This window comes from Geospiza fortis, unplaced genomic scaffold (genome assembly GCF_000277835.1).
Source record: "Geospiza fortis unplaced genomic scaffold, GeoFor_1.0 scaffold264, whole genome shotgun sequence".
Taxonomy (NCBI): domain Eukaryota; kingdom Metazoa; phylum Chordata; class Aves; order Passeriformes; family Thraupidae; genus Geospiza; species Geospiza fortis.
The window spans coordinates 2,479,444-2,506,822 of record NW_005054332.1 but is presented as its reverse complement, the minus strand read 5'-3'; the positions used below and the strand labels follow the sequence as shown (position 1 = coordinate 2,506,822).

General features: G+C 35.4%; 1 protein-coding gene across 1 annotated transcript in view; it reads right to left on the bottom strand.

Moving 5' to 3' along the window:
• EYS (eyes shut homolog) overlaps window positions 1-26,915 on the bottom strand; it is a 702,047-nt gene extending 675,132 nt beyond the window's left edge. The window contains 2 exon segments of the mRNA XM_031057597.1: window positions 23,896-24,009; window positions 26,162-26,915. Coding sequence (XP_030913457.1) covers window positions 23,896-24,009; window positions 26,162-26,915 — 868 coding nt within the window.
• Window positions 26,916-27,379: the final 464 nt, after the last annotated feature.

Sequence of the window (27,379 nt, the reverse complement as noted above, 5' to 3'; positions counted from 1 at the left end):
ACACTGTACTCAGCAAGAGCTATGGGGAAGAAGGTACTAAAGTAGGGACATTTCTACTTTCTGCATTTGTTGTCCCAAGTAACTGTAACATATGATGGAGCCCTGCTTTCCTCAAAACAGCAGAACATCTGTCCCCTGATGACCACTACTGAATGAATTACTTGTTTTGCTTCTCCTGCATGCATGGCTTTTTTCTTTTCCTACTGAACTGTCTTTATCTCATCCCATGAGATTTTTCACTTTTAACTTTTCAATTCTTTCCCTCCTTTCCACTTGGATGCCCTGTTTTTGGGTTTGATTTCTTGGCAAACAGTTCAATCATCCTAGTTCCTAGAAAGTTCCCTCCAACACCACTGACTCATGTCTATCTGATGCTTTCTCCTCTCCAGTAGTCTTTTTCATAAGCTGCTGTATATTGCCTTTTTCTCCTCTTTGCTACACTGCCATGTTAAGGCTTCTACCCCATGTCTGCTCAGTTTTGACTCTGGAAGAAAAAAATCTTTAGTCTTATTTTTTAATAAAAGGGCATGTTAACTGAGATTGAAAAACAAGAGTAATTATTCGTTACCCACATTTTTAAGTGCCCTGGTGGATGGACACCACTATTACATAGTACTCATTTTATTATTTTGAAATTATGCTGCTGGTGTCAATAACTCTGGCTCATTTATAGTCTGCTCTCCAGCCTGGCCTGTGACTGCCCTGTTGCATAGTATCACTTAAAAAAATTTGAATATTTGCATACTTTGAGTGCTACAAAAAATTAAGAAGCTACTGCTGATCTTGCATTTCTCTAAACATGAGATATATTTACAATTAATATTATTTCTATAAATAAACACATGGAAGATGTTTTTTTTAAAGAATACTCTTCTTATCTCTTTAAATCTCTTATTCTCCGAAGAAAGGTGTTTGGGCATTTGTGTAGAGGCTGATTTTAGGAGATTCTCTTAAGTAAAGATCTAAAAGTGCTGTAGTTATTGATGCAGTACCACAATCAAATATACAAACAGTGAAAATTATTTATGCATTTACAGGTATTGATAATGGGCTTATACTTATGAACATTGAATAAATTGTGATTGTTTTGACTAGGTAGACAACATCCTGAAACATTTGGAATGTTAATACATGTGATAGGTTTTGGTTTTTGGGCTCAAGGTTCAAAGTTACAGTTGCTTTTTTGTGATCATGATCAGTGTGCTGGAAGGCTTTCAAGGGATTTACATGCTCATAACACTGTCCTATTATGTGTATAAATCATTATGAAGAAAAATTAAAACAAGAACTGAACTCTTGGAAATGTGTCAAAATTGCCAGGGTCCTTTTCTCCCTGAAGAGTGATAAAAGATCTGTATTAATGGCTTGTTCAGAACTAGTGGAATTATTTTGAAGCATAAACTAAATAATCAATCAACTATCATTATCTGCCCTGCTTTGAACTTTTTCTGTTTTGCAGGCAAGGCCATCAGTGTCCAGCATGGATTCCAAATGAACCATGGGTTAAAAGCCATTTGCAAACTATTAAAAATTCTTTATTTGGAGCTCCTGACGTAACCTACTGTACAGAAATAAAATGTATAATCCTGAATATGTAGACCAATAATTTGTCCACATATTAATCGCCAAAGCATTCAATTCTAAATTGAAATAGCATGGTAAAAGGCCCAAATGTATTACAGTCTTTAATTACATAATGTTTCTTAGCGTCATATATTTCTAGAAAAAATAAATGTAGTTTCTTTCATTTGCAGAAATGCTGGTCTTTCTAGTTGTATGTGCAATTAGCTTTTTGAACACGTAAACTTCAACCTGTCTTCTGTTCTTTTGAAAGGATATAAAAAGTTATATTTTTAATGACAGACTGCCTGATATAAAAAGATAAGTGACTTTGCTTTCAAAAGGCACAATTCTATATTTCCATGACCTCGATTCATTACTATATGGACAAAGTTAAAGAAAAGGTAGCGCTGAAAGGTGTACTATCTGTTAACTTCAGAGTGATTAATGACAAGACAAGTTATCAGGTATCTCAGAGCTGAGAACCCATTAGCTTGGGAGAAAGCTGTAAAGCCAGGGGGAAGAAATAAGTCATAGTAATAAAATGAGATGAAGAAGGAATGTGGTTCTGTTGACTATAGATTGATATGCTCTTGTAGCCATACTTAGTGCCAAAAGAAAATTCAAATTACTGCTCGTGGTCAATCTTGCTTTTAATTCAAACAAACTACCACAAGTTGATCAGTAAGCAGTAAGTGCTTAAGTAAGAGAAAAATAACAGATGCCAACAGCAAACCAAAGAAATTATTCTCTAGAGTGAGTTCATAAAACCAACAAGAAATGTTCAAATATAGGAAAAAATTTTATTTAGTAATTTTTCCCACTAACATAATTACAAAAAGAAACTTAGACTATATCAAATAGAATTGTAAGTGTACAATATTGTTTAAATCAATAAACAATGTACATAGTTTCTTTTTCTTCAGACTCTAGAGTTCTTCAGTCTACTCAATGTACTGCCTTACAACTATTTCAAATTTGCCTTTTGCAAGGATATCCATTGAAGAAAAGGAAAATATTTAGAATTAATTAATCTCAAGAGGAATTGTATGACATTTGCTTTACATTTCTAACTTCTTTGTATTTGCAATGATCTCCATAATTAAAAAAAAAATGTCCATACAGCACATAATTTCTCTACAGGAATGAACTGTAGTATGAACTCCATGTATGAATACTTGTGCTAATAGGCACCCTCTGAAGTTTCTGTATTATAAAATAGTTTAGCACAGTTATAAAGGCTTCCTGTGTTTTGAATAAAAATGGTTTCAGGAACAATTCTGGTTATGTTTTCGTTTTATAAAACAATAGCAACAAAAAACCCACTGATATAAGCAAAACACGCTTTAGTTGTCAAGTGTTGATAAAATGGTGCCTACTAAGTGATATTCTACGAAATTAATTGAGTAAAGACTACCTGCTGGCTTTAAAGGGCAATAATAACAGTAAGAAACTGTGAAACTGCAGCTTTTTGTACTGAACACTTATTAAGCTCTTTATTCCTGCAGTGAAATAGATTTCTTTTGGACAAATCAAGTGAAGAGTGCATGCCTGTTTTCTACTTCAACTTGCAGTCATGGAACACCTAAGGGTGCAGTGATCAGGTCTTTCACATGCAGGTCATGGCAGTGACAAATCTAAGCAGGGAAGACTGTGAATATGGAGAGGAAGCAGGCACTGCACCCTAGAGCTCATGAAAGCTTCTAGATTGGTGATAGGACTTTGGAAAATAAGTTATCTCTATCCAAATTGTGATAAAATACCCTCAGAACAAATACCACCTAATCATCAAGGCACCCACACTCTATAATGATTTTGATATTCTATAATTATCTAATATACAGTTGACATATTTAGGCTCAAGCCTACCTAGTTTGATGTGTTTGCCACCTATCTTGAGTGATGTGACTGAGATAATGCAGTTAAGTGATATTTAAATAAGTAAATAAAGTAACATACTCCAAGGACATCAGCTTATTTATTTTTTGACACACTACATACACACGTGCTACATACCCAAACTCAGTGAAGGTACAAGAAATAGGAGGCTCTCTAAACTACCCCAGAAGTTTGACAGGCTATAAATGATGAGGGAAAGTCATGCATATCATCAGCCGGAAAGAATTCACTCCATGAAAAGCAACAGTTTTGGGAAATCACATTTAATTTTATCAAAATAGAGATATGCCCACTTATTGTGGGGAAGGTCATATTAATTTCACAAAAACTTACTGCACAATGCATGTATCTTAAGTCATGACATTTTGCCTTGTTGTTAAAACGTATGTATTCAGAGATATATTTATTTAGAAACACGGAGTGATCTAATACTATTGATATATTTGACACATCTGTGAGGAATTCAGTTGTTTTAAAAGGACAATGATTAATAAATGTGTATAATTAAATCCAGTTTAATTCATACCAAATAATGAATCACAAAGAAAAAAAAAACTACAATGAAAGCATGAGTGCACAGTGAGTAGATGTGGTTTGACTATTTTTGTTTTTATTCATAAAATTACATAAATTTAAGCCTTTTGCTCCTCTTGTCCAATAAATCCATGGTTTTCTTGGAGCTGCAATTCAGTACATTCAAAATGCATTTCTTGCATTTCAAAATATGTATTCATTTACAGAATGCTGTTTGACTTGAGATTTTCAATTTTTTGTAAATGATCACTGAACTAAATCCATAAAATTATGTTGGTCACACTGGAAAATGAGTCTGACACAAATGAGAGTCTGTAATTACAAATTATTGAAATTTGTTGGGGACAGCTTTTGCTGTTGATGGGTTTCAAAATACTACAGAAAAATAGGATGTAATCCAGTGCAATGTGCAGAGTTTACAATTAGATAAGAATACTCATCTATGCAATAACTGACTAAACAGTATTTGGAAATTAGTTCTATGCATTTAGATCTTAATCAAAAATGTGAATCAGTATTTTTTTCATTCAAAACAAAAATGTTTAAATCAAAATACTTTCCCTCTAAATAAAAAATATATATTTTCTGTAACTTGTGAAATGCATTCTCCTCTATTTTTTTTTTCTTTAGGCATAGATACTAATTTGAGGCCATCAAATCATAGACTGGTTTGGGTTGGAAGGGACTTTTAAATATCCTCTTGTCAAGTGTCCCTGCAAAGAGCTGGGACACTTTCAACGAGATCAGGTTGTTCAGAGCCCTGTCAAACCTGGCCTTGAATGTTTCTCCCACCTACCACATGAATAGATAAGTAAAAGTCACAGATAGGAAAACTGAAATGGAAATATGCAATTTGTTCTTACTATGATCACATAATTTTCCATGTATTTTCTACACTGTTCCTTTTGTTCTTGACTATATTAAGTCAAGCAGTGCAGAAAAGTAGAAAAAGTAACATGCCAATGCTGTAGGCAGAGTTTAAAGTATTTGGCCACCCCTTAACTGGAAGGCTGGAAGGCTTTGTGTTGCCAGACTGGAGGAAGAAAACAAACAGTATGTGATTACTGACAAATCCTTTTTGTACCTAAGTAGCTGGTAGGCCAGCTGCAGGTAACAGGGAGGCAGCTGGCTATTTTACTGCTATTAAAGGTAATATACTCACTATGAGGAAAGAAAAAAGGAGGTCAGAAAGCTGTATAGGGTCACAAAGTCGACTGCATGAAGTGGCAAACCTTGAGTTCTTATTTAAATAAAAGACTTAGGTAAGCATAGCTCTAGGACAGGAAATAAAAATAGCATACTACTGAGTTTCAGAACACTCGTCATCATTACTGTAGTACTTTGATCAGCTGAGAAGGAAAAAAAACATACCTTCATACATAGTCTAGGCATAGCAGTTTTCCAGCTAGATCATTGAGAGGTAGTGTAGAAGTTGCAGATGTCAGAATTACCTACGTAACATGAAGTTTGAGTGCAGATATCAACCTATAGGTTTCTACAAGTCACAGGATGCCTAACAATTATGGCTTAAATACCAATCATAACACATTAAAAGGTTCAATTAATCAGAAGAACAGAGAATAAGAAATTAATGGAAGTCATTCTTAATGTTTAGATTTTTAAAAGATCAAATGGAAAATGTCAAGTTATCAAGCTATTTGCAAATACCTGGAAGACAATAAAGATACTAAAAATGCAAAAATAGACAACACAAGTTGTAAACTACAAATCTTGTCAAACCAGTCCATGTATATGGAAAACAACAAGTATGTTAATGACATTTATATCACATTTATTGTTATATGGCATTTGACATTGCTTTTCATAAATAGTTGAAGAAAATATATCCTAGTTCTATCTCAGATTACTTGTTCAGTTGAAAAAAACAATGTAAAATAGAAAGGGAATCATTACAGAAACTCCTGCTTAAAAGAAGCAGCATCAAAATTTTAATGAGCAGGTTTCACAAAGACAATTTGAATAAATTTCAGTTCAATTTAAGGAAAGAAAAAGTAGTCTTGGAATAATGTGATGGCAGCTTCCAAATACAAGAAAGATTTCATGATTTTCCCTCCAAGAAAATCCTGTGATAGCATGAATGATCAAAATAGAGTAACCCAATCCATAGACTGAGTCAGCATGGAGGTCTGCATGGTGTGTTGAGGACTGTTCAATATTACACAATTTGGAATTACCAGAATCTATACAGATAAGATTGTGCATATAATTTAAATTTTTTTTACTAATATTATAATTTTGCTAGCCATTATAGATATAATTTAAAATTATCATTTCGCATAAGGCTTTACAGAACCTGAGTGCCATTCTTCTTGGGATCCTAACAGACTAGCACGTACTAGCAAAGACTTTCATGCTAGGAAGTGCTACCAAAAAAAAAGTGAGGGACAATGACTAAAAATCACACACTGGTTATCTTGTTGCAGCCTAATAAAATATTTTTTTTTTCTTATAGGGAATGTTATGGGTATCCAGCAGTGGAGAAGAGGGATGAAGTAGATAATATTGGTATTAATTTAATATTACATTTCTCTGATTTTTTTTTCAGTCAGCATGGAAGTCAGGCAGCAGCATATACTACCTCAGAAGATGTTCTTTGCTTTGTCAGAGGCAAATGTGAGATGTGTTTGAGCTCTTTAAAAAATAATTTCATCAGAACACTCTTAAAGTATAAATGTAAAACAGAGCTAGAGTAAAATATAAAAACTGGCAAATAAACAAGCTGCTTACCATAAATGCTAAAATGTTAAAAAATGCTAATGAAGGAAAGTATAAATGTCAACAAAATGCAAAATTATATCACATCAAACATCTTTCAGTGACTTCAAATTATATATGTCCCTGTGATGGTGCTGTTGCACAACAATTTAATGGAGATGATCAAATTCTGTCAACTGATGGAAAAGAAATCCTAAATGCTGGTGCAAGGTGAACAATTCAGGACCATTAAATCATTCATCTATCATTTCTGACACAACGCTAAATGAAACTTAAGCTACCCATCAAGAAGCAGATAGCAGCAGTACCACCTTTGTGATATGCTTAAAACTACTTAACAGCTGCAATAGAGTCATTCAACAGAAACTTGCAGTGTTCCCACCAAAATACAGAAATATGGGAGACATTACTGATTCAGAAAGACTGTGCTTCTGACAAAGTTCATATAAAGAACATTTTTTCGCTTGAAAGATAATGTTCATCTCTTCAAATAGAAAAATGACTCCTCAGGCATGATAATGACCATACTAATTCTACCAGTGATAAAAATATTATTAGGAGAATTATGCTTGGCAGTGCTGATCCTAATAAATTTCTAGCTACTCTGTTCAGTTTCTGATTTTACTGGTTTTGGCTGGGATCAAGCCAATTTTATTCATAGTAGTTATTATGGTGCTGTGTTTTAGATTTGTGATAAAAACTGTTCTGAAAAATCAGGCATGTTTTAGTTATTGCTGACCAGTGCTTACACACAGAATCAGGGGCCTTTTCTGCTCCTTGCCCCACTCTAACAATGTTCAGGCTGGGGGTGCAAAAGGAAGTGGGAAGGAACATGGCCAGGATAGCTGACCACAACAGACCAAAGTGATATTCCACACCAGACTGCATCATACTTAGCAACAAAAAGCTGGGAAAAGAAGGAAGAAAAGGAGGATATATGGAATGATGGTATTTGTCTTCCCAAGTAACAATTACATGAGATGGAGTCTTACTTTCCTGGTAATGGCTGAACCTGCCCACAGGAAATGGTGAATGAATTCCTTAATTTGCTGTTAATGTGTGGACTGGTTTATCTTTAGCTATTAAATTGTTTTTTATCTCAACCCATGAGTTTTCTCATCTTTACCCATTTGATTCTCTCCCCCTTCTCACTAGTGGGGAGTGAGTGAGGCTGGGTAGGGCTTTCCTGCCTACTGGAGTTAAAATATAACCCTGATCAAAGATGTTATGATTTTTACAACAAAGGAAATTTTAAAATAATATGCATTAATACAGACCACACAGTACTATCAGCTATCAGATTCCCTGGCTGCTTCAGAAAAAACCCATTATACAGGCAAGTTTACAAATATATTTTTTAATTCATAATGGCTGAGACACATCCTTGTTTAATGTAGACTTTACGTCTTTCAGGGATAAAAAGTTACAATGAAATAACTTGTTTGACAGTAAAACCTGTACATTGTACTTAGGAATCTGCTTTTGTCAGCAGAAAGGAATCTGTATTTGTCAGCATACATAAGAGAGAGACTTTCTGCTAAATCAAAATTTATGTAATTGCTGGGCTATATACTGTTCTTTGCCAATCATTATGTACATATTAGGATATATGCCATATATCATCAACTCTTTTGATCAAAACAAGAAGTGATTAAGCCTTCACATCAAAATTGAGGAAATTAAGGACCTCATCCATCTTCACAGTACTGAAGAGCTACTAGATGCTGAAAAGTCACTTAGATCTGTGCACTGCTACTGAATAACAGAAATCTGTGTGAGAGTTCAGCTAGGCTGACAATATAACTGATAAAATATACAAGGATAACAAAGAAATGAATTTGAGCTCTGTTTTGGAACATTAAAAACTCATCATTCATTATTTTGAATTCAAGTATGTTCTACTCATTTTTTCAAAAACAGTTTTATGTAACGTGTGGAAGTTAAGAAGCATGCAGTCATCAGAATAAGCATCTCAGTGTTTTCTTTATGAGTCTGTATGAATTATTTTGCTGATATAAAGTGACAGAATATAATTATGACTACTGAGAAATACAACACAGATGGATGTTTTTTTCAAGAACAAATATGCTTATCCAGGTGTCTCTGTGTCAGGTAATAGACTGCTGCAACCTATTTTCACTGACCAAATAATATATACATACATGGCTGAAAAGAAGGCTGATGAAGCATTGCATGGACATGCCAAAGATGAATCTGAAGTGGAATGGCAACAGTACCACCACAATGTATAAACCAAATGGCTAAGAGTAATGTGTAATGTCAGAGAACCTATGTTGATATTTCTAAGGCCTTCAAGCAAAAAATTGATTGAATAAAGAGACTGCAGTGAAAAGTTCAAAATATTTTTGTGGCATTTCTTTTACTAATTGGCTACAAATAGCATGATAATTTACAGTGGCTACAAATTATGATGACTTCAAAAAAATGAGATTTATTTTTTATAAAGAAACCATAAAACTGAATTTTTCCATATTTAATTAGTAATGGCTCTGTAAAAATATGTCTGGAAACACAGGAAACAGTCTGAGATTTAGACTATTCTGAAGGAAATCTGGCACTACAGAGCTTTGGAGTGAGGGGGAGCTGAGAAAGAATGAGTAAGACTTACAGATTTATAGGAGTTGTGGTGGTAGTAATGTGTAGACAAAACTGTCCAATTTTTGTGGGACAAAGTGTTTGTGCACTAGTCCCATTTTTATTTTAGAGATATATTTTTAAAATATTCTTTTGGAAAAGCCTAGTAACATATAGGCTACAAATAATTTAGCTAAGCAAATATAACTACTACCATTTCCACCTGCATGTTGATTATGTGATTTATTTTTTTAAGTCTGACCTATTGTGTGAAGACAGCCAGCACAGTATTAATTTGTGGGGATGAAGCCAAAAAAAATATTTTCATGTTTACATTAAGAAAATATTTACCTTGTCAACATCTGCTGCTCAGCTGTTTAATCTCACATAGATGATAGGTAATTTGGTGTAAAGGCTTTTAACTGTATAACTTATTTCATTGCAACTTATGAATATGATACAGAGACTCTCCTGCCAGGAAATACTAATTTATTGATTTTACTGCTGTGGACAAGTCAGCAGTGACACCATTGCCTTTTACGTCTTATGGTTACCGTAGCAAGTATATTACCATGTTAACCTTCTGTTATTATTCATTTCTTTATTTTATGTTTTACCTAGGGATATTAATTCATTTTGTACTTCTTCATTAAAAATTATTAACTTCTTAAATTATTCTTAAGAATCAACAAGTTCTTTGAAAATTCTGGGTTTCCTCTACAGCACTCTATTACAGTTTTCTTTAGCTGTATAATTACTCTTCTTTTTCAGTATTTCTTTCTCTCTAATCATTTTAGCTGCAATTAACACTTCTGCTTCATATCTCATTTTTCTATTTAGTCTGCCTTGAGACTACTATTGAGTGAGCTGAATTGCAAATATTATATGGTATTAGCAGGAGTACATTATACTATATAAAGCATATAGTTCAGCATGGAGGAGACTCAGGGGAGACCTCATTGTGATCTTCATTTTGATTATCCATCCTCATTGTGATTATCCATCCTCATGTGGGGAAGTGGAGGGGCAGGCACTGATCTCTTCATTCTTGTGACCAGTGCAAGGACTTGAGGAAATGACAAGAAGCTGTGTCAGGGGAGGTGTAGGTTGAATATCAAGGAAAGGTTCCTCACCCAGAGGGTGGTTGGGCACTGGAATAGGTTTCCCAAAGAAGTGGTCACAGCACCAAGCCTGGCAGAGTTCAAGCAGTGTTTGGACAATGCTCTGAGACACATGGTGTGATTCTTGGTGTGTCCTCTGCAGGGTCAAGTGTTGGACTTGGTGATCCTGATGGATAACTTTCAACTCAGAATATTTTATGATTCTATGATTCTGAAAATATAATGCTACTTGGTGGCAAAAATTTGCATTGGTGATCCTAAAGTAAATAAATCAAGACAAAATGAGTAGTTATTTTCTGGTTGTTTAGTTGCTACTTATGCAGGAATGTAACAGCTTTCTATTGATACAAACAAATTAAATTTGCTCCACAGGAATACATGAACTAAAAAGCAATACATGAGCTAAAAGATTTGAACTGCAGAGCCCCATAAACTCTTGAAAATACTATGTTGTATATTCACTTTCATAACAATTAACAAGCTACATTCTGGAAGACATGGGATCCTTTTGAACAGGCAGGGCAAAGGTATTATTTCCAGAATGATGATTGATTTGGACTTTAAACTAGAAACCAACAGAGGAGAGAGAGGGTTACCAGCAGCCTGTAAAGGAGTGACAGACAAGGTTGACTAGAGTCTGAAGTGATGTGAAAAAAAGGGAATAGAAGACCAATAAACATGGCTTAAGCAAGACCACCTCCAGCATTTGCATGAAAGCAAGGAAGTGCCTACAAAACACTATTATGGAAAAAAAAAGAGATTGTTTTTGGAAATCAGCACACCAAAGTGTTTTATTTCAGGTACCTCTGCATACAAAAATAACATGAGAAACTGGAGGTCTTTGTACTATTGTAAGACTATAAACTAGTTGGTATCACAGAGACTTGGTTAGATGGCTTGTTCTATTAATGCTTCAATGAAACAGGCTCTTCAGGATCAGCAGGGCAGACAAGGATGAGAAGTTGCTCTCTATGTGAGTAAAAAGCAGAATTGTGGAGCTCCAGCTGGATGTGGATGATAAGCTGACTGAGAGCTTATGTGTGAGGATGAAAAAGCAGAGCGGTAGAGGTGACGAGTGTGTGGCTGCTATAGACTGGCAGACCAGGAAGAACAGGTGGGTGGTTCCTTCTTTGGAAGGATAGAGGCAGTCCTGTGTTCACAGGACTTTGACTGCCTAGGGAACTTCGACCTCCCAGGGAACTTCAACTACACTAATATCTGCTCAAGGAACAGCGTAGCAGGGCATAAGCAGTCCAAGAGGTCCTTAAGGAGCGTTAACGACAACCTCCTGACCCAAGTTGTAGATGGGCAATGAGATGTTCTGGTTGACTTCATACTCACAAACAAGGATTGGCTAACTGGGGATATGAAGGTTGAAGGCAGGCTGTCTTTCAAACAGTTTATGGTTTTAAGAAATTCTGGGTTTTTTTAAAACTCATTACAAGTATGACATTTAACACATTTATTTCTTTAGTCTTCCAGATCACCCTAGTCTTCCTGTAAAATGTATTTAATTCTCCTTTTTCTTGAAGAAACATTCCAGATAGTAAACTTAGCAAATTTCATTACTACAGCTTTAACTTCTTAACTCAAGTTGCAACCATTGTTGTTGTCACTGTTGATCATCTCTCGTGCATATTTGCACACCTCACGTTCCTAACAACCATTCTTCATCAGTAGGTGTTAATTTCCAAGTGTCATCACCTTTCTATGTGGGTGTCTGATACAGACCTATAAATCACAATATTTGGAACATTTATAGATGAATATGTTATTTGATTGCTATAGGGTTTTCACTGGAAGTTCTAAATATTACTCAAGGTGAAGCTTATACATTTTCTGATGAAAAGATGCAGTAAAATCTGGGAATATAGAATAGCTGAACATTGTAACACAAATTTTTATAAAAACATAAGCAGTCAGGTACTATGATTTCTATTGTTGTGCATAACATTTTTGCTACTGTAGGTCCAATCAATAAACTCCTTTTCATGAAATCTGAGTTTGATTGTTTTTTGTTGCTACGTCCTAGATATTATAATATGATACATCAATGCGATGTTTATCACACAACTCATTTATGCACACAAAATTCCAGTGAGGCTACAGTTTTCCAGTGAATAAGCAGGAATTCATGTCAAAACACCTGAGCTGTATTCTTGTCTCCTATGATGTCCTGATGAGTGACTTAGGAGGTTCAGATATGGTTTCCTGGAATTCAGCTGACATTATTTCAGTCATAAAATCTTTGAAGAATATATATGTTTGCTTGCACAGTGACATACAACAATGACTGGAGTTGCAGCTAGAATTAATGTAATGGTGATATCTTCTATTTTTTTCAATTTCACATGATTCTATCTTATTCTGGATTTTTCTTTCTCTGTTTGAATTTCATAAGCTATTATTGTCAACCCACTGTAAAAGAGTAACAGTAAACTTTTATTTTTGCTCATAAACTAGGGATTTGATTTCAAACTTCTTTCTTTTAGAAATTTGTCACTTGCTTAATGCTGAGAATTTTAAACAGTCTCCTGTTCAAAGTAGCAGTAAATTTATTGCCTATGTCAATTTCATTATTTCCTGCAGAATTTGTCTTCTTTCTAGAATGGCTATTATTTTTAATATTTGCTTTGTCAGAGTTTGTGAGATTTCAGTATGCTCTCTAAGCTTTCATATCACCTTGTGGGTTTTATTTTTTCCTCTTAGTAAGTGTAATTTATAACTCTGTAAGTGAAATGGCAGCATAGGCAGAACCAAAAAGAAATATTACATCTCTATTTTTTCATCAATATTAACCCAATATATTGCATTGTATGCTTTGTCTTCACCAATACAATTGTGATTGCTAAATATGAATAATGACCGTTAAACCATGAGCAATCTCTGTTGTATTATCTACCTACCTGTCTATTCATCCATCACCCCACTATCCAATCACTTCCATAAAAATGAATAGTGATATATTTTATGGACTTAATGGAGCCTTTGGCATGTCTCCCATTTCAGGCCCAGCATTGTGCTGAGGTAGAGCCCTTTTGTGCTTGGTATTTGCTGTGGTTTATAGTCAACAAAGAATGCCATATTTCAGCAGCTTTCATCCATCAGCCTCATTGACTACCCTAGATTCCCAATCATAAGCAGTATTAAGAACCTTCACTTTTGCCTGTTTGCAAAGAGCATTTCTGATTTTATTTCAACCACTTCCATTCCTCTTATTTTTCATTATTTTATCTCTTCTTTTGTTTTCAAGGATTTTTTTTTCTCTTTGAATAGTAATCATGAAACTTAAAATGTCTTTCTCTAAATCCTCATTTCTATTCATTTTCTATCATTAACTGATACCACCTTCTGAGCCTATCTTCTGTGAAGTATCACAAACACTCAGCTCAGTTTTATAGAAACAAATCTCTTTTCCCTCTTTTTTCTTTTTTTGCCACTCCTCCAGTATGTCCTTTTTTTGTGGTCTCATCCTATATTCTTAAATTATACAAAAAGTTATTATTAAATCTTGGCTTTAAATGCTTTAAGTTCTACACTGATTAGAATTACATGAAACAGTCTGGGTAATGTATCTCTAAAGGTCTATTAAGAAAAGAAAATACACATGTGCTGCTTCTGGTCATATGGAAATGCTCTAGCTGCTTCCTACTGCTTGCCATATTTCATATATATATACATATACATACATATATATATAAACATATATGGATTATTAAATAAAGGTTATTACACTGGTGTGTTTTAAAGTTGTAAGAGAAGCAGCATTCTTTCCCAAAAGAACCTTTTGCAGAACTGTCTACTTCATTAATAAATACTATTGGTGATATTCCCTTTCATGAAGCACCTAGCAGATGCTGAAACAATAAACTAAAATTAACAATTAGCTAGCATCTATGTCTAAACATTTCCTCATTCCCTATTTCCCCATTTATTTACACCATTTGATTAATCCCCTTTTATACGCTAATGAAATGAATCTTGCAGAATTTCTCCATCATATTTTAGGCATTTAGCTGAAACATGCAAATTACTATCTTGCTTAATGTGATATCTTTGTTGTCAGTGGAGAGATACACAATTCTAGAGCAGACCAAGCAAGATCAAAATTAATGTCTCTACTGACTTCATATTATGACTTTGCTAAAATTTGAAGGAAAACCACTGTTGAAAACATACCAAAAATTTCAATAGTGACTCAGATGCTAAATATAATCAGTTGAGAAAGTGTTACATATGCAGTGATAAGCTTTTAAACATCAGTGTTTTTCATTGTAAGATATTGCAGGCTAGACAGGTATGTAAAATTGAGTAAGCAGAAGACTTTGGGAGGGGTACTAGACAGTTCAATGCAGAGGCTTTGAAAATAAATAAAGATATCTGTCTGGAGTGTGATGCATGCAATTGGCCAATTAATGGTATAAAATTGTGTAACAAGCTCATGGAGCTGTCCATAACTTACAGCATGTCTGGAAGTGTCTTTACAGTACATACAAAACTACATAAAAAAGGATTGATTCTGCAGATGTTGTGCTTCAGAACTGCATAAGCAGACTGATCACTCTAGAATCCAACAACGTATTACTACATACCTAAATATTGTTCTATTGTCCTTAAGGAAAATTTTATTTAGTATTTGGTCTGAAGCTTTCCTAACTCATTGGTCTTGTTACCCATTTTTAATACCTGTTTAAAATATACATAATATTTTATATAAGTAGACTCAAAATCATGTAGCTAATTTTACCTTCCTCAAAAAAAAATAAAATATAAGCATCTCGGGGTTTTTTCATCTGTCATTGTCTTTTCTTGATATACCAAAAATATTAATACATCTACACTCGGTGCCATTCTGAATACACGTTTCCTCTTCCCTTTCTTAGGCCTCACTTCATTCCATTCCAGACTGCTGCACACCCTGCAGGGAAATATCTGCTCCACAACAGCTTTCACCACCAGCTGCAAGGGAATATCTGCTCTGGTGTCTGCAGTACATCCTCCCCCTTCCTTTACTGGTCTTTATATTAATTAAGCTGTTCCCCACTTTTTTTATTTTATTCCTCTATACGTGTGCAGCATTTTGCCCTTTCTCAAGTACATTTCACCCAAGGTGGCCCTACCTCTGCTGTGGGCTTAGCCATGACCTGTAGTGGTGGGTTGGAGCTGGCTGGAACTGAAGCTTGAATTAGGCACTCTATATGATGATAAATATGGCTAAACATCCTGGAAAAAGGGGATGGAGTCTAGATTACTTTTGGATAGCTTATCCTTTTTTTTTTTTAATATTACATCCTCTTAAATAATAATGGTATCAAATAACAGCCTCTTCTTTTGCACATATGAAAACTCTGTAAAGATGGTGTTTCCTTTTCTCCTGGTCAAATGAGATTCTTAGAATAATATAATCATAGAATATGCTGAGTTGGACCCATTTGGATCACTGAGTTCAATTCCTGGCCCTGCAAAGGACAACCCAGGAATCCCACCATGTACCTGAGAGTCAGGTACAAACATTTCTTGAGCTCTGTCAGGCTTGGTGCATGACCATGTCTCTGGGAAGCCTGTTCCAGTGCCCAGCCTCTGGGTGAAGGATTTTTTCCTCATATCCAACATAAACCTCCCCTGTCTCAGTTTCAAGCCACTTCCTCAAGACCTGTCACTGGGTACAAGAGAGAGGAGATACCTGCCCCTCCTCTTCTACTCATAAGGAAATTGTAGACTGCAATGAGGTGTCCCCTCAGTCTCTCTTCTCCAGGTTGAGCAGACCAAGTGACCTCAACCCCTGCTCATATGGCTTCCCCTCAAGGCTCCTTACCATCCCCACAGCTCTCCTTTGGACAGCTTTTTGTATTCATCTGCACTAAAAGCTGTAGTTGCATCACCTGCAGCACCATTATTCCCACTCTTCTTGCTTTAAAAGGTTTAATAATGTTGATTTCCTGTTTTTTATCATACATGGAATCTGATTCTGATCAGATTAAGAACAGTAATAAAAAAGTTAATTAATTATGCCTACATCTGAAATATCCGTCAGTTTTGTGCTCTTTTCACATACTGCTAGGTATTTTAGCACTTCACAGGTCCTGTTATTTTCCAAGGTCTAAATTTAGTGTAAACATTTAGTGTAAGGTTTCTTCAGGAAAGTCTGTTTTCCAGAAAACCTTTGTGTAACTGTCAGTTGTATAGTCATAAAGAGTGTTACGATATTAACCACATTCTAATTCATGCTTTTGAGGACTCATAGTAATATTTTATAAAGTAAGGCCTTTATCAACAAGCATCTCTTTTAATTCACATGAGTAAAACTATTTAAAATCACTTATGCAAAAAATATCATTTAAATATGTATTTTAGTCCAAAGCACATCATCAATGTCAAGTGAAATAATTCTTTCAGCATACCTGATTTATTTTCTAAGTCGGAAAAGGAAAAGATGCCTGAATTATCAGAATGAAAAAGAAGACACAAGAAAACAACATGAGATTTTTAGAGTATTTAAAGTATAAAAGAGTAAATGGGCCTGACCTTATTAGTTATACTAAATCTATTTTATTTCTTTCACAAGAAAATAGAATTTTTGCATACTTGAATGCATTTGTTATGGAGTAATTTGCAAATTAAATTTAAAGATGGGGTATTAACTGTTCAGATGTATAACTCTGCAAAGTCATAATTAATTAAACTATGATACTGTAGTCATCAGCAGTTGATATTTGTGCTGAGATTCGTCAATCACTTGTCTGACTGGAACTGTGTTTTTTTTAGAAATAGGACTTCTTCCCAGCAACATCGAGGATTGCAGAAGGTACTTTGTTATACAAATCTTGTATACAAGTCTTGTTACAGAATGACAAAATGAACAATGTAATGACCTGATGAACAGATGGGTACCATTAGCTTGTAATCAGCTTTGATGCCATAGTGAGGCCTCTGAGACATTGCCTAATCTTCCCAGCCTTTCTCCTTTTCTTTTCTTTCTCTTTCTTTCTTTCTTTCTGCCTTCCTGCCTGCCTGCCTGCCTGCCTGCCTGCCTGCCTGCCTGCCTGCCTGCCTGCCTGCCTGCCTGCCTGCCTGCCTGCCTGCCTGCCTGCCTGCCTGCCTGCCTGCCTGCCTGCCTGCCTGCCTGCCTGCCTGCCTGCCTGCCTGCCTGCCTGCCTGCCTGCCTGCCTGCCTGCCTGCCTGCCTGCCTGCCTGCCTGCCTGCCTGCCTGCCTGCCTGCCTGCCTGCCTGCCTGCCTGCCTGCCTGCCTGCCTGCCTGCCTGCCTGCCTGCCTGCCTGCCTGCCTGCCTGCCTGCCTGCCTGCCTGCCTGCCTGCCTGCCTGCCTGCCTGCCTGCCTGCCTGCCTGCCTGCCTGCCTGCCTGCCTGCCTGCCTTCCTGCCTTCCTCCCTCCCTCCCTCCTTGTCTGTCTCCTTCCCTTCTTTCCTTCCTCTCCCACTCTTCCTGCAGCTGATATAGCTGAACTACCTACTGAACTTTATCTCATGGACCCAAAGTCTATAAAACAAGTTATATGTTGGTGTCTTTTATAACATCAGTGTCACATTTAACTTTTTTGGGTATCTAGCTGAGAAAAAGACTGGTGCTAAATTAGACGAATCTGCAGAGCCTTGCAACTTCAAAACGATATTTCTGACAATTTTTGCATGGGAAACCACAATATGGGTTTACAGGCTTAGCCATTCTGCTCAAAGTATGTATTAATGGTGATGGAATAGTATGTTTGAACAGGCTGACTTTTGCTCATTTAGGGTCTAAGAACACCATGATAAAGTCCTGCAGACCTACTTAAGCAAGACTAAGGCATTTGGTGTCCTGTGAACAGGAAACACACATCAGGACTTTACTTCAGAGCCTTTAGCTGCTCAGTATCATGTCCCAAGTGTCTTCTCACAAGAGTTATTCAATGTCATTATTTCATTAGAGGATGAATACCTCATTCAATCAAAAACCATCAGAAATGTATTAGAAGAACTACAACTCCAACAGCAAGGAGTTGTTTTTTTTTCCTTACAACTAGTTACACTTGCTGAGTTCTCTGTTTCAGATAAGCATAACACTAGCAGATAACTTACCAAGTGGAAAAATGTTTGTGTTTTTTTAACTGGCAGAAGGAGTGTGGAGAAAAACAGGAAACTCAGAGGGATACAATTATTTGGGTATTTCACTACCATAATACCTCAGAGTTTCAGTCTCTTTAATATCTTCTACAGATTATTTCTACTTGTGTTCAGTATTATCAGTATTTATTAGCTGACAGCATCTGTAAATATAATATGTCTTTTCTCACTGTCTTTTGCTAAATCATGCAAAAGCATTACTTTGTTTTTAAAAATTAATGTAATAGAAATTTAAGAATAACTAGTGAACAACTCTAGGAAAGGACAGATATCCAAAAACTGCTGAGACTTTCTGTCTGTAAGGAGATGGGAAAGATTATCAGTCTGATTAGCAGCCTGATAATACAATCCTATCTTCTTATGTCTCTCATAGGTTAGAATATAAGAACTCAATATAGTGGAGATGCTGTAACTTCACAACAAATTCATTCATTTAATGTTAGTATGACTACTCTAATGATTTAATGTAGTTAAGATTTGGCAAGAATTACATTGGTTCTCCATATTAAAATAGCACAGTAACTTATTTAAAAAATAAAATTATTGTAATATAATTAATCCCAAATAAGTTATTCAGTTATAATTTCATTGCAAAGTAGGATATTAATAATCTTGCTGTGAAAAAAATTCTCTCCCTGAAAAAAAATATTTCAGAAACTTATTCATATGCAGAAAAGTAAACTACAAGAATCATGCATACCTGGTGTTTTCCCAGAGTAATTATACTCATCAGTTTTTAGGTGCTATGAAATATTCACTCATTACACTATTGAGTTTGTATACTCAATAAATATGACAATTACTTATAATTCAAAGTAAATCTATTATATAAGGGAAGAAAAGATTGTGATGGAAAGTTTATCAAAACTAATATGAAGTTTTCAAATATAGACTACGGAAGTGTGTAATGAAATCATACCAGGAGAGTACACTTGAGAAAAATTAAATCTATTTAGGTCAGACAACCTAATTCACGTCATTGGTGCAGCTTTGACAAAATCCTTTCATGTCCTTTCATCCTTTCATCCTTTGTCACTAGCTAAGATGAATTGATCTGCATCGTGTCTGGAAGAGTAAATACTAGTAGTAGAATTATCTAGGGCTGAAATGAAAACATATACAAGTAGACTAAGATAATCCCTTGATTGACAGGTGAGAAACTTCCAGTCAGAATGAAAAACTCCTCTCAATGAATACCACAAAATGCTGATGTCTTGCTGCAATTGTTGTGCCCTCTTATTGAGGGAGATGGATGGATTTGACCAAGAGGTGCGCTGGAAAGCTGAGCATAATGTCAAAGTAAAACATAGACAGTAGAAAAGCTTTTTACATAATGTTTTTAGGGGTATTATTAAGAATCCCTCAGGTATTAATTTGGACAATGAGTGTTCGTATTAGACAAATTTAACTATGAGGCTGTTAAAACAGTAATTGTGCAAACAATAAATTCTTTTCTTCTTTTATATATGTGTAAAAGTATCTTTCCATTAGTGACCTTTTTCAAAAGAGTCTGTGTGTAATTCACCAATTAAGCAAACAGACTGTTTTAAACTAAAGCACCTGGATGATAGAAGCTCTAGCATAGTGGCTTCAAGCAAAATCACTTCATTCTCATAGTATCTCCTGTCCCCCAAGTGAGGATGGAACTCATTATTGTCTGCAAAGAGGTCAATTGGACCATTGGGGAAGGCAGGAAATTCAAGTCTCTCTTACAGGAAGTGTGAAAAAAATTCAATCTCAGGTGCTCTACAAAGGGTTGTTTTTTAACCAGTCCCATCTTCCCACCCAAGGAGCAAAACGCCACAAAGATTCAACAAACCATATTCAAATGGAAAACTCCTTCTCTTAATGCACTAAATGTTAGCTTGGGTAAGCCTACTGAGCAGTACCATTACAGAAGTAGCTAAGATATTGTTATTTCCTGTTGATTATGAATGAGTCACATTAATTTTCTATACATCTTCAGAACAGAACCATAACATCCATCAAAATTGTTGAGATATCCTCTTTGTATAAAAGACACTTGCTCTGGAGCCTGGAGAACTTCCTTCCCAGCTGCTAAATCCCAGCTCAGTGAACCCAAAGACCTGGGAGTCCCATCCATCCAATGACTGCCACTGCTGCTTTCCTGTTTGCAGGCTCAGCCAGCAGCCAAGATGAACATGTATGCCAGAGATGCACACAGGCAGAGGACACTAATTCAGCCAACTATATAGACTACCTGTTAATCCAATAACTACCCACAGATAAGGCATTGCCTTTACCAGCACCCACCCAGAACTCAGATAAAACATATGTACAAACAGCCAAATTTTAGTCCTCTTCTCTGACTGATAGGGATGGAAGTTTGCTAGTAAAAATACTCAGCCCCTTACTGTTTATTTCAAAAGCATTGACACATTTCTGAACCCCTTCAATACACAGTCCCTTATCCTCTGATTCACAAAGACCAACATTTTTGTGAACCCATTCAATAGCAGTGTGGGACCTCAGCTCATCTCATATTGACACCCAGATCCTGTGCCTCCGCTTGACAATCCTGCTTGAAGGGTGCTAATGAATTGCACATGCAGACACACATGTGCACATGCACATCTGCACACACACTCAGAGACCAGCTTAGAGAAAAATATAAACATTTTATCTTCCAAGTGCCTCCTGCCAGTGCACACAGGCCCTGGCACCCTTGCTACCCTCTTCATTTGCTGGTGCTGAGACTCTCCCCTGCTCAATTGGCACTAGGCATGTGAGCCACCATCACCCAGAGTCTGATGCCCTTTGCTGGCACAAAATTGACTCTGTTCAGACACACACTCCTACAATCTGTGGTCTCCCTTCAGCTTGCTGATGCTGAGACCCTCATTTACTCCAAGTGCTGGCACCAAAGTTATTAGGACCACTATCACCAGTGGTCTAACTCAAACTGCAGACACCAAATTCAGGCACTTTTTCTCTCCAATTCTGGCATTGGAACCTTAGAACACATAGATGGGGAGAGAGTGAGATTATATGGAAAGAGAGTAAAGAAGAGAATAAAAAGAATTGATAGACTACAGCGATTCAGTGCAGGTCTCAGTCAGACGAGAGTATTAAGCAGCAACTTCTTACACACCACCAGCCTGTTTTTCCCTCCTTTCTCTCTGCACCCACCCCATCTTTGTTTTACTCATATTCCCTTCCTTTAAATATTTCTTAATAAGTCTAAAGGTTCAAATTTTGGTATGAATTGGAGTATTCAATCATAAGAATACTGACAAACCTAATGCTAGACCTAATGCCCTGTTATGTTAAAAATCTTCCTTCAGTAAAAAGAGAGTTTTGAGAACTCAATGAATGAGCAAATCAGTTAAGAAAAAGAAAAATATATAATTGAAATAAGAATTTACATTCCTTGTAGACCCATTCTATCCTTGTGAACATAACAACTTGGACCCAGCAACTTTTACTTATTTTGGATAAATGCTTTCAGAGCATTTTTACTTTATTATAATTTTATTTACTTCCCATCAATATAGAGTAACACATATATTTAATATTTTCATTCAGATCATGTGAATTAGTGTCTTGACTCATTTTAGAAAAAAGATAGGACAAAGTTTACAAAATCTTTAACGTAATGTGCACAGTCTTGTTTGCATGTTTTGTTTTCTGTGTGCAAGTTCAACATCAAGACAGAAGAATGTTTGGCATTTTCTGCCAATTTCACACAATTAAAATAGCATTCAAATTACAAGATTCATAATTACACAACTCACCTTGGCTGAGACTACAATACAGCTGCAATGCAGCAACAATAGGAAAATGTCTGTTTTCCTAAAAAAAAGTCTTTTTCGTGTAGTAGTATTCTTTTAGATAGCTATTCTTCAAATTGCCTTTGTGCTAGCAAGCACCTTTATGCAGGACCATAGGAAGACATACAGATTTAAGCCACCACACTTGGTGAGTAAATAATTGTAAAATTATACTGTATGTTAGTCAATCAGTCCTCTTATACTACAGAACCAGAAAAAAATTATTAAAATCTTTCTCCTCCTAAGATACTTATTCTTAGAAACAAGAAAGGATTCCCCTTTTTTTTTTACTAAGTGGAGAATAAAAAGGCAGCTAGTTACACTCATAGTCTCCTTTTTTTCCTTCTCAATCCTTATCAGCTATTGCGAAGTAGGTTGCAGTGTATCTTGCCCTCCAGTAGTTAAGAATATTAAACCATTTTCATGTCATTATAGATATATATTTACTGCATCCTCCAGTCTCATTTCTCCCATCCCTCACTGTGTCAAAATTGCAAGGATAAAAAAATTTTTGTAGGGATAATGCTTCTATAGTGAAAGAAAGGGAAGAAAGGGAGAATATCAAACAGATTTACTAAGAATTTAGAATTCAGCAGGTCTATCCCATTTTTTTTAAATATATTTCTATACAGACAATTAAAATATTGACAAGGGTCTTCAGTCTTTCACTATGAAAATAAAGATTGGCTCTTTGATCCCCCTAACTCCATTATGTTTTGGTTTTTTTTCTTTTAACTCTTCATTTCAATGTAATGATTTCTTTATATTCTATAATTGACAAGATAAGTGATGCATCCAAGAAATATACATTTTGAAAATTTTCCTGTCTTTGGATATTCAAGAGCTAACTTTATACTTAGCTCCTTCTTAAAGAATGTTCTTCTGAGTGTTACTTCTTTTCTCACATCCATACAGTGAACGTCTGTTGTGAAAAACAAGAATAGTTTTTCACTGCTATCCTAATCCCCCAAAAAAGTGTTTACAAGAGATGGGTTTAGATACATTTTTTCATTCAACTTTTCTTATGAAAATATCTTATTTGTCCCCTATATAGTAAATAAACCACTTATCTTCTTCCTTTTTAATCAAGTTGCACCCCTAAATCATGACATTATTGACTCTTTAGGTTATTTCCATCTTATATTTCTAGTACCTATAAGAGGATAATGAAATTAGGAATAAAAATGTATTCAAATTCATCCACACAGGAAGAGTTCCGAATCTTGATATCTCTGTATTTGAGAACCAGGGAGTCAGTGATTAAGAGTCTTCCTCTGTTATTCTGCCAATAGAAGAAAGGTTCTTGTGGATGGCATCTGATTATGAAAAGCTTCTATCATTTATATGTTTTTACTTCAGTACATGAGTAATTTGGAAGTCTGATTTTTATATTTTACAAAACCTATTTTTACAAAATCTAAGGATATGTCAATCTGTGCAATAATCATCAAAAATAACTACTTTAATAAAGCAAAAGTTCATACCATTACTATAACAGATAAAATTATTATTGTAAGAGAGGGAAAAAAGATGTTTCCTACCTGTAAAGCCCTTGTCACACTCACAAAGAAAAGTGTTTGGAGTAACATTGATGCAGTTACCATTGAAACATGTGGATGGCTGGCATTGTCCAACTATTTCTGTGCAATTTTTACCTGTGTCAAAGGAATAATAGGAACATTGGAGTTTAGTAAATATTTAGGGAATTTGGTGAACATTTTATAAACATAAAATTTATAGCTACAATATAGATAGGCAAATGGATAGAAAGGTATTTGTGCCAACATTGTTCATTAGTTTGCACCAAACTTACTGAACTTCTAAGAAAAGGCAGAAAGATATCAATCTACTTTTGTGCTCACATACTGTGCTTAACCTCATCTAACATATAGTGACAAATTCATATATACCTTAAAAGGCAGAAGAGCTACTAGAACTGTAGTATTTATTTCTTTTTAACATGAATCTAACTTACAGTTTCTTTCAGCATTGAGAACAAAAGATGTCCTTATGCGGAGTGGAAATGTGAGATTTTTTTTTAATATGCAGCTTTCTGGAAATTACAATTCCAGTTGTAAGCTGTTTATGCTATTATAGCATACAAGTCTAAATACCATTTAATTATGCTTGCCTCTTGAATTACTACCATGACATTATTCACACTTCAAAAAGTGTTCAAATTTCTAATAGACTTTATGTTATGGGAGGAACTTTTTCCTCCTTTACTCTTGTGCAGCCCTGCCCATAATATATGGTGATTTAGTCTCCTAATTCTTGTTTGCATCCAGCTTATTTATGAGACCAATACTGTCAGCTGATGACATTACCTAAAACTTTCCCATATCAGCTAAAAAAATGTTTTAAGCATTGCTTGTTGATAGCATTAAGCATGATGATTGCTTTTAACAGAATTGCTTCCAAATTTTTTTCATTAATTTGAGTTCAATTAGTACCAGACACTTTTGGTACTGTTATTTTCAAAGCATTTTACACAGCCTCCAGTAATGATAAAGGAAATATAAAACATACTGCATACCATCAATGTTTTCCACTATCTTATTACACTGTTCATAATTATAAAAAAAAATTTCTCACAACATTGACTTATTCATACCTGCATAATCTTCCATTGGCAAATGCATTAGTAACCAAATTATTATGCACTTTGAAAAGCAATTAAAAATAAATTACAGCAATCTTTATGCAACATAAGCTTCATTTCTATGAAGTGTATTCTATGAACCTCACTCCTTCCTAAGCCATCAGCTGTGCTTCATAGCATAGCATCACTATTGTGAGACCACAAAAATTCAGTTCGACAGAGGAACATTTCAGGAATCCTGGTCCACAAATAAAAAAGAGCTACAATGATTCTTTTTTGATGAGAATGAATATTTCTGGTACTTTCTATAACATACCCAAACTCTATTGGTCTGAATGCAGGAACAACATCCCCATAATTTCCTTAATCTATTTTTTTCCTCCATGAAATAAAAGTAATGATTAGATAAGAGTTTACCCAGTTATGTTGTATTCTGTGGTACGGTAATCCAAACACAAATTCAGTTTGTTCTGATGAGTTTCGGGTAAGTGCTGCAATATTTCCTTGGAGGGTTACTTGATTTTTGTTTTTTCATTTGTGACATATTTATTTGATAATAACAGTATGTTTAATAAATTGCCTTTGAAAACAACTTTAGAGGACAGAACAATCTGGAAGAAAGTACTAAGTATTTTATTTTGCTTGTTCTTCTAAGTTAAGGTTTGACCTTTCAGTTAAACCAAATTTTGATATTAAAAAATTCACTAATGTAATCTGAAAGGTCTTTAAATGAAAATGGAGGGGAGTTCTGACTGGTTGAATGAAATCATTATTCATTTCAATAAAGTCACTCTTTTCTACCGGTTTGATTAACCAGCTATTTTCAGGGGACCTTACTCCAAATGATTTATGTTGTTTGGTCTCATAACCTGAACTGCAGAACAAAAAAAGTAAAACAGTTACTTCTGTAAATCAAGAAGCATTTATTTATGTCTCATGCTTAAGTAGGAAAGAAGCACGATAAGAACTTATTCTGTTCTTCTCTACAATGTATTTATGAATGTCTGCAAGTGCAAACTGTCTTCAAATGCCTGCACAGTCTCGCATAAGTGACATCATGTAAAAGAGACCCTGCAGGTATGGTAGCAGCCATGGGCAATCAAATGATACAAAAGTCTTTCTAGTGTTGTTCCTATTGTTTTATCACATTTTAAGGAAAGTGTATGATCTATATAATGTTTACCCCTAGAGGAGAAAAGAAATACCTGAAAATTTTGGAGGACATGTGCATTCGTAAGAATCTCCCAAAAGTTCTGATTTCTCAGTGCAGGAGGCATTGTTGTGGCAAGGTTTAGTGGAGCATATATCAAACTTCTGGCAGAACGTTCCCGAATACTGTGAGAAACAGTGGCAATTATATGTTTTCTCCCAAACGTGGCTTAGACATTTTCCATGCCCAGAGCACAGTGGTGCACCCAGAGACTGTTGGCAAAGCTGCTGCTTCACGGTAACGTTCAGACGAAGGCCCATGTTGCACAATAGTGGACCTCTCTTGTGAAGTTCTGCAAAATAGTGAGTTCCAACACCAAGCCAGTTAGGGTCCACTTGGTGCAGTCCTCTTATCTGGCAAACAAAAATCAACTGCTCTTGAAGAAAACCAGCTTTAGGGCAGTGAATAAATTCTTCCTTGGAGACATTTATCAGATTCATTCCGTAAGACTGAAAGGACAGCTCAGAGGAGATGAAGAGACTATCACCTAATTGAAGCTGTAAAGGGCATATCTGAGGAATACTGAGGTTATGTTCTTCAGAGATTTCACCACTAATACTTTTATTCATATTCCAGCATTCAGTGTAAAAGTCTGAACAGATGTTTTCCCTTGGTGTCCATTTTATTACAATAGGTTTTGGTTCTGTTCTCCATTCAGTAATCATTTGTCTCTCACATATTACCTGCCCATTGACAATGCAAAGTTGAAGAAAGCACACTACCGTGCAATATGCTGATTTCATAGTCATCATTTCACCTGACCAATAGAAGTTTCCTTTCACATATGCTTCATTACTGAGGATAACTTCAGAACACTTGTTCCTGAAGGTTCACGTGTATTTTCCACGGCACCCTAGGAATTCAAACAGAGGAAAATATTTCTGTTTCATACCAAATACAGTTGAATATTAAAACCACATTACAAAACAGAAAATGTACAACAAATCAAGGACAACATCTAACTGGTAATAGGAAATTGGAATAAGTCAAATGAACCAATCAGAACTCCAACACTGTAAAAAAAGTCAGTTTTTTCCTATTTTTATTCCTGCTAAAAATTTGATATTTATTTAGTGCATTTCATTGAACTTGTGTGCACAAGAGATTGAAGGCATACTTTTCACATTCCCTCCCTCTGATGATAGAATTAATGGTAATAAAGTTAAGACAGCGCATCTGCAGCAAAACAAGGAACTAAACAAGAACATCGAAG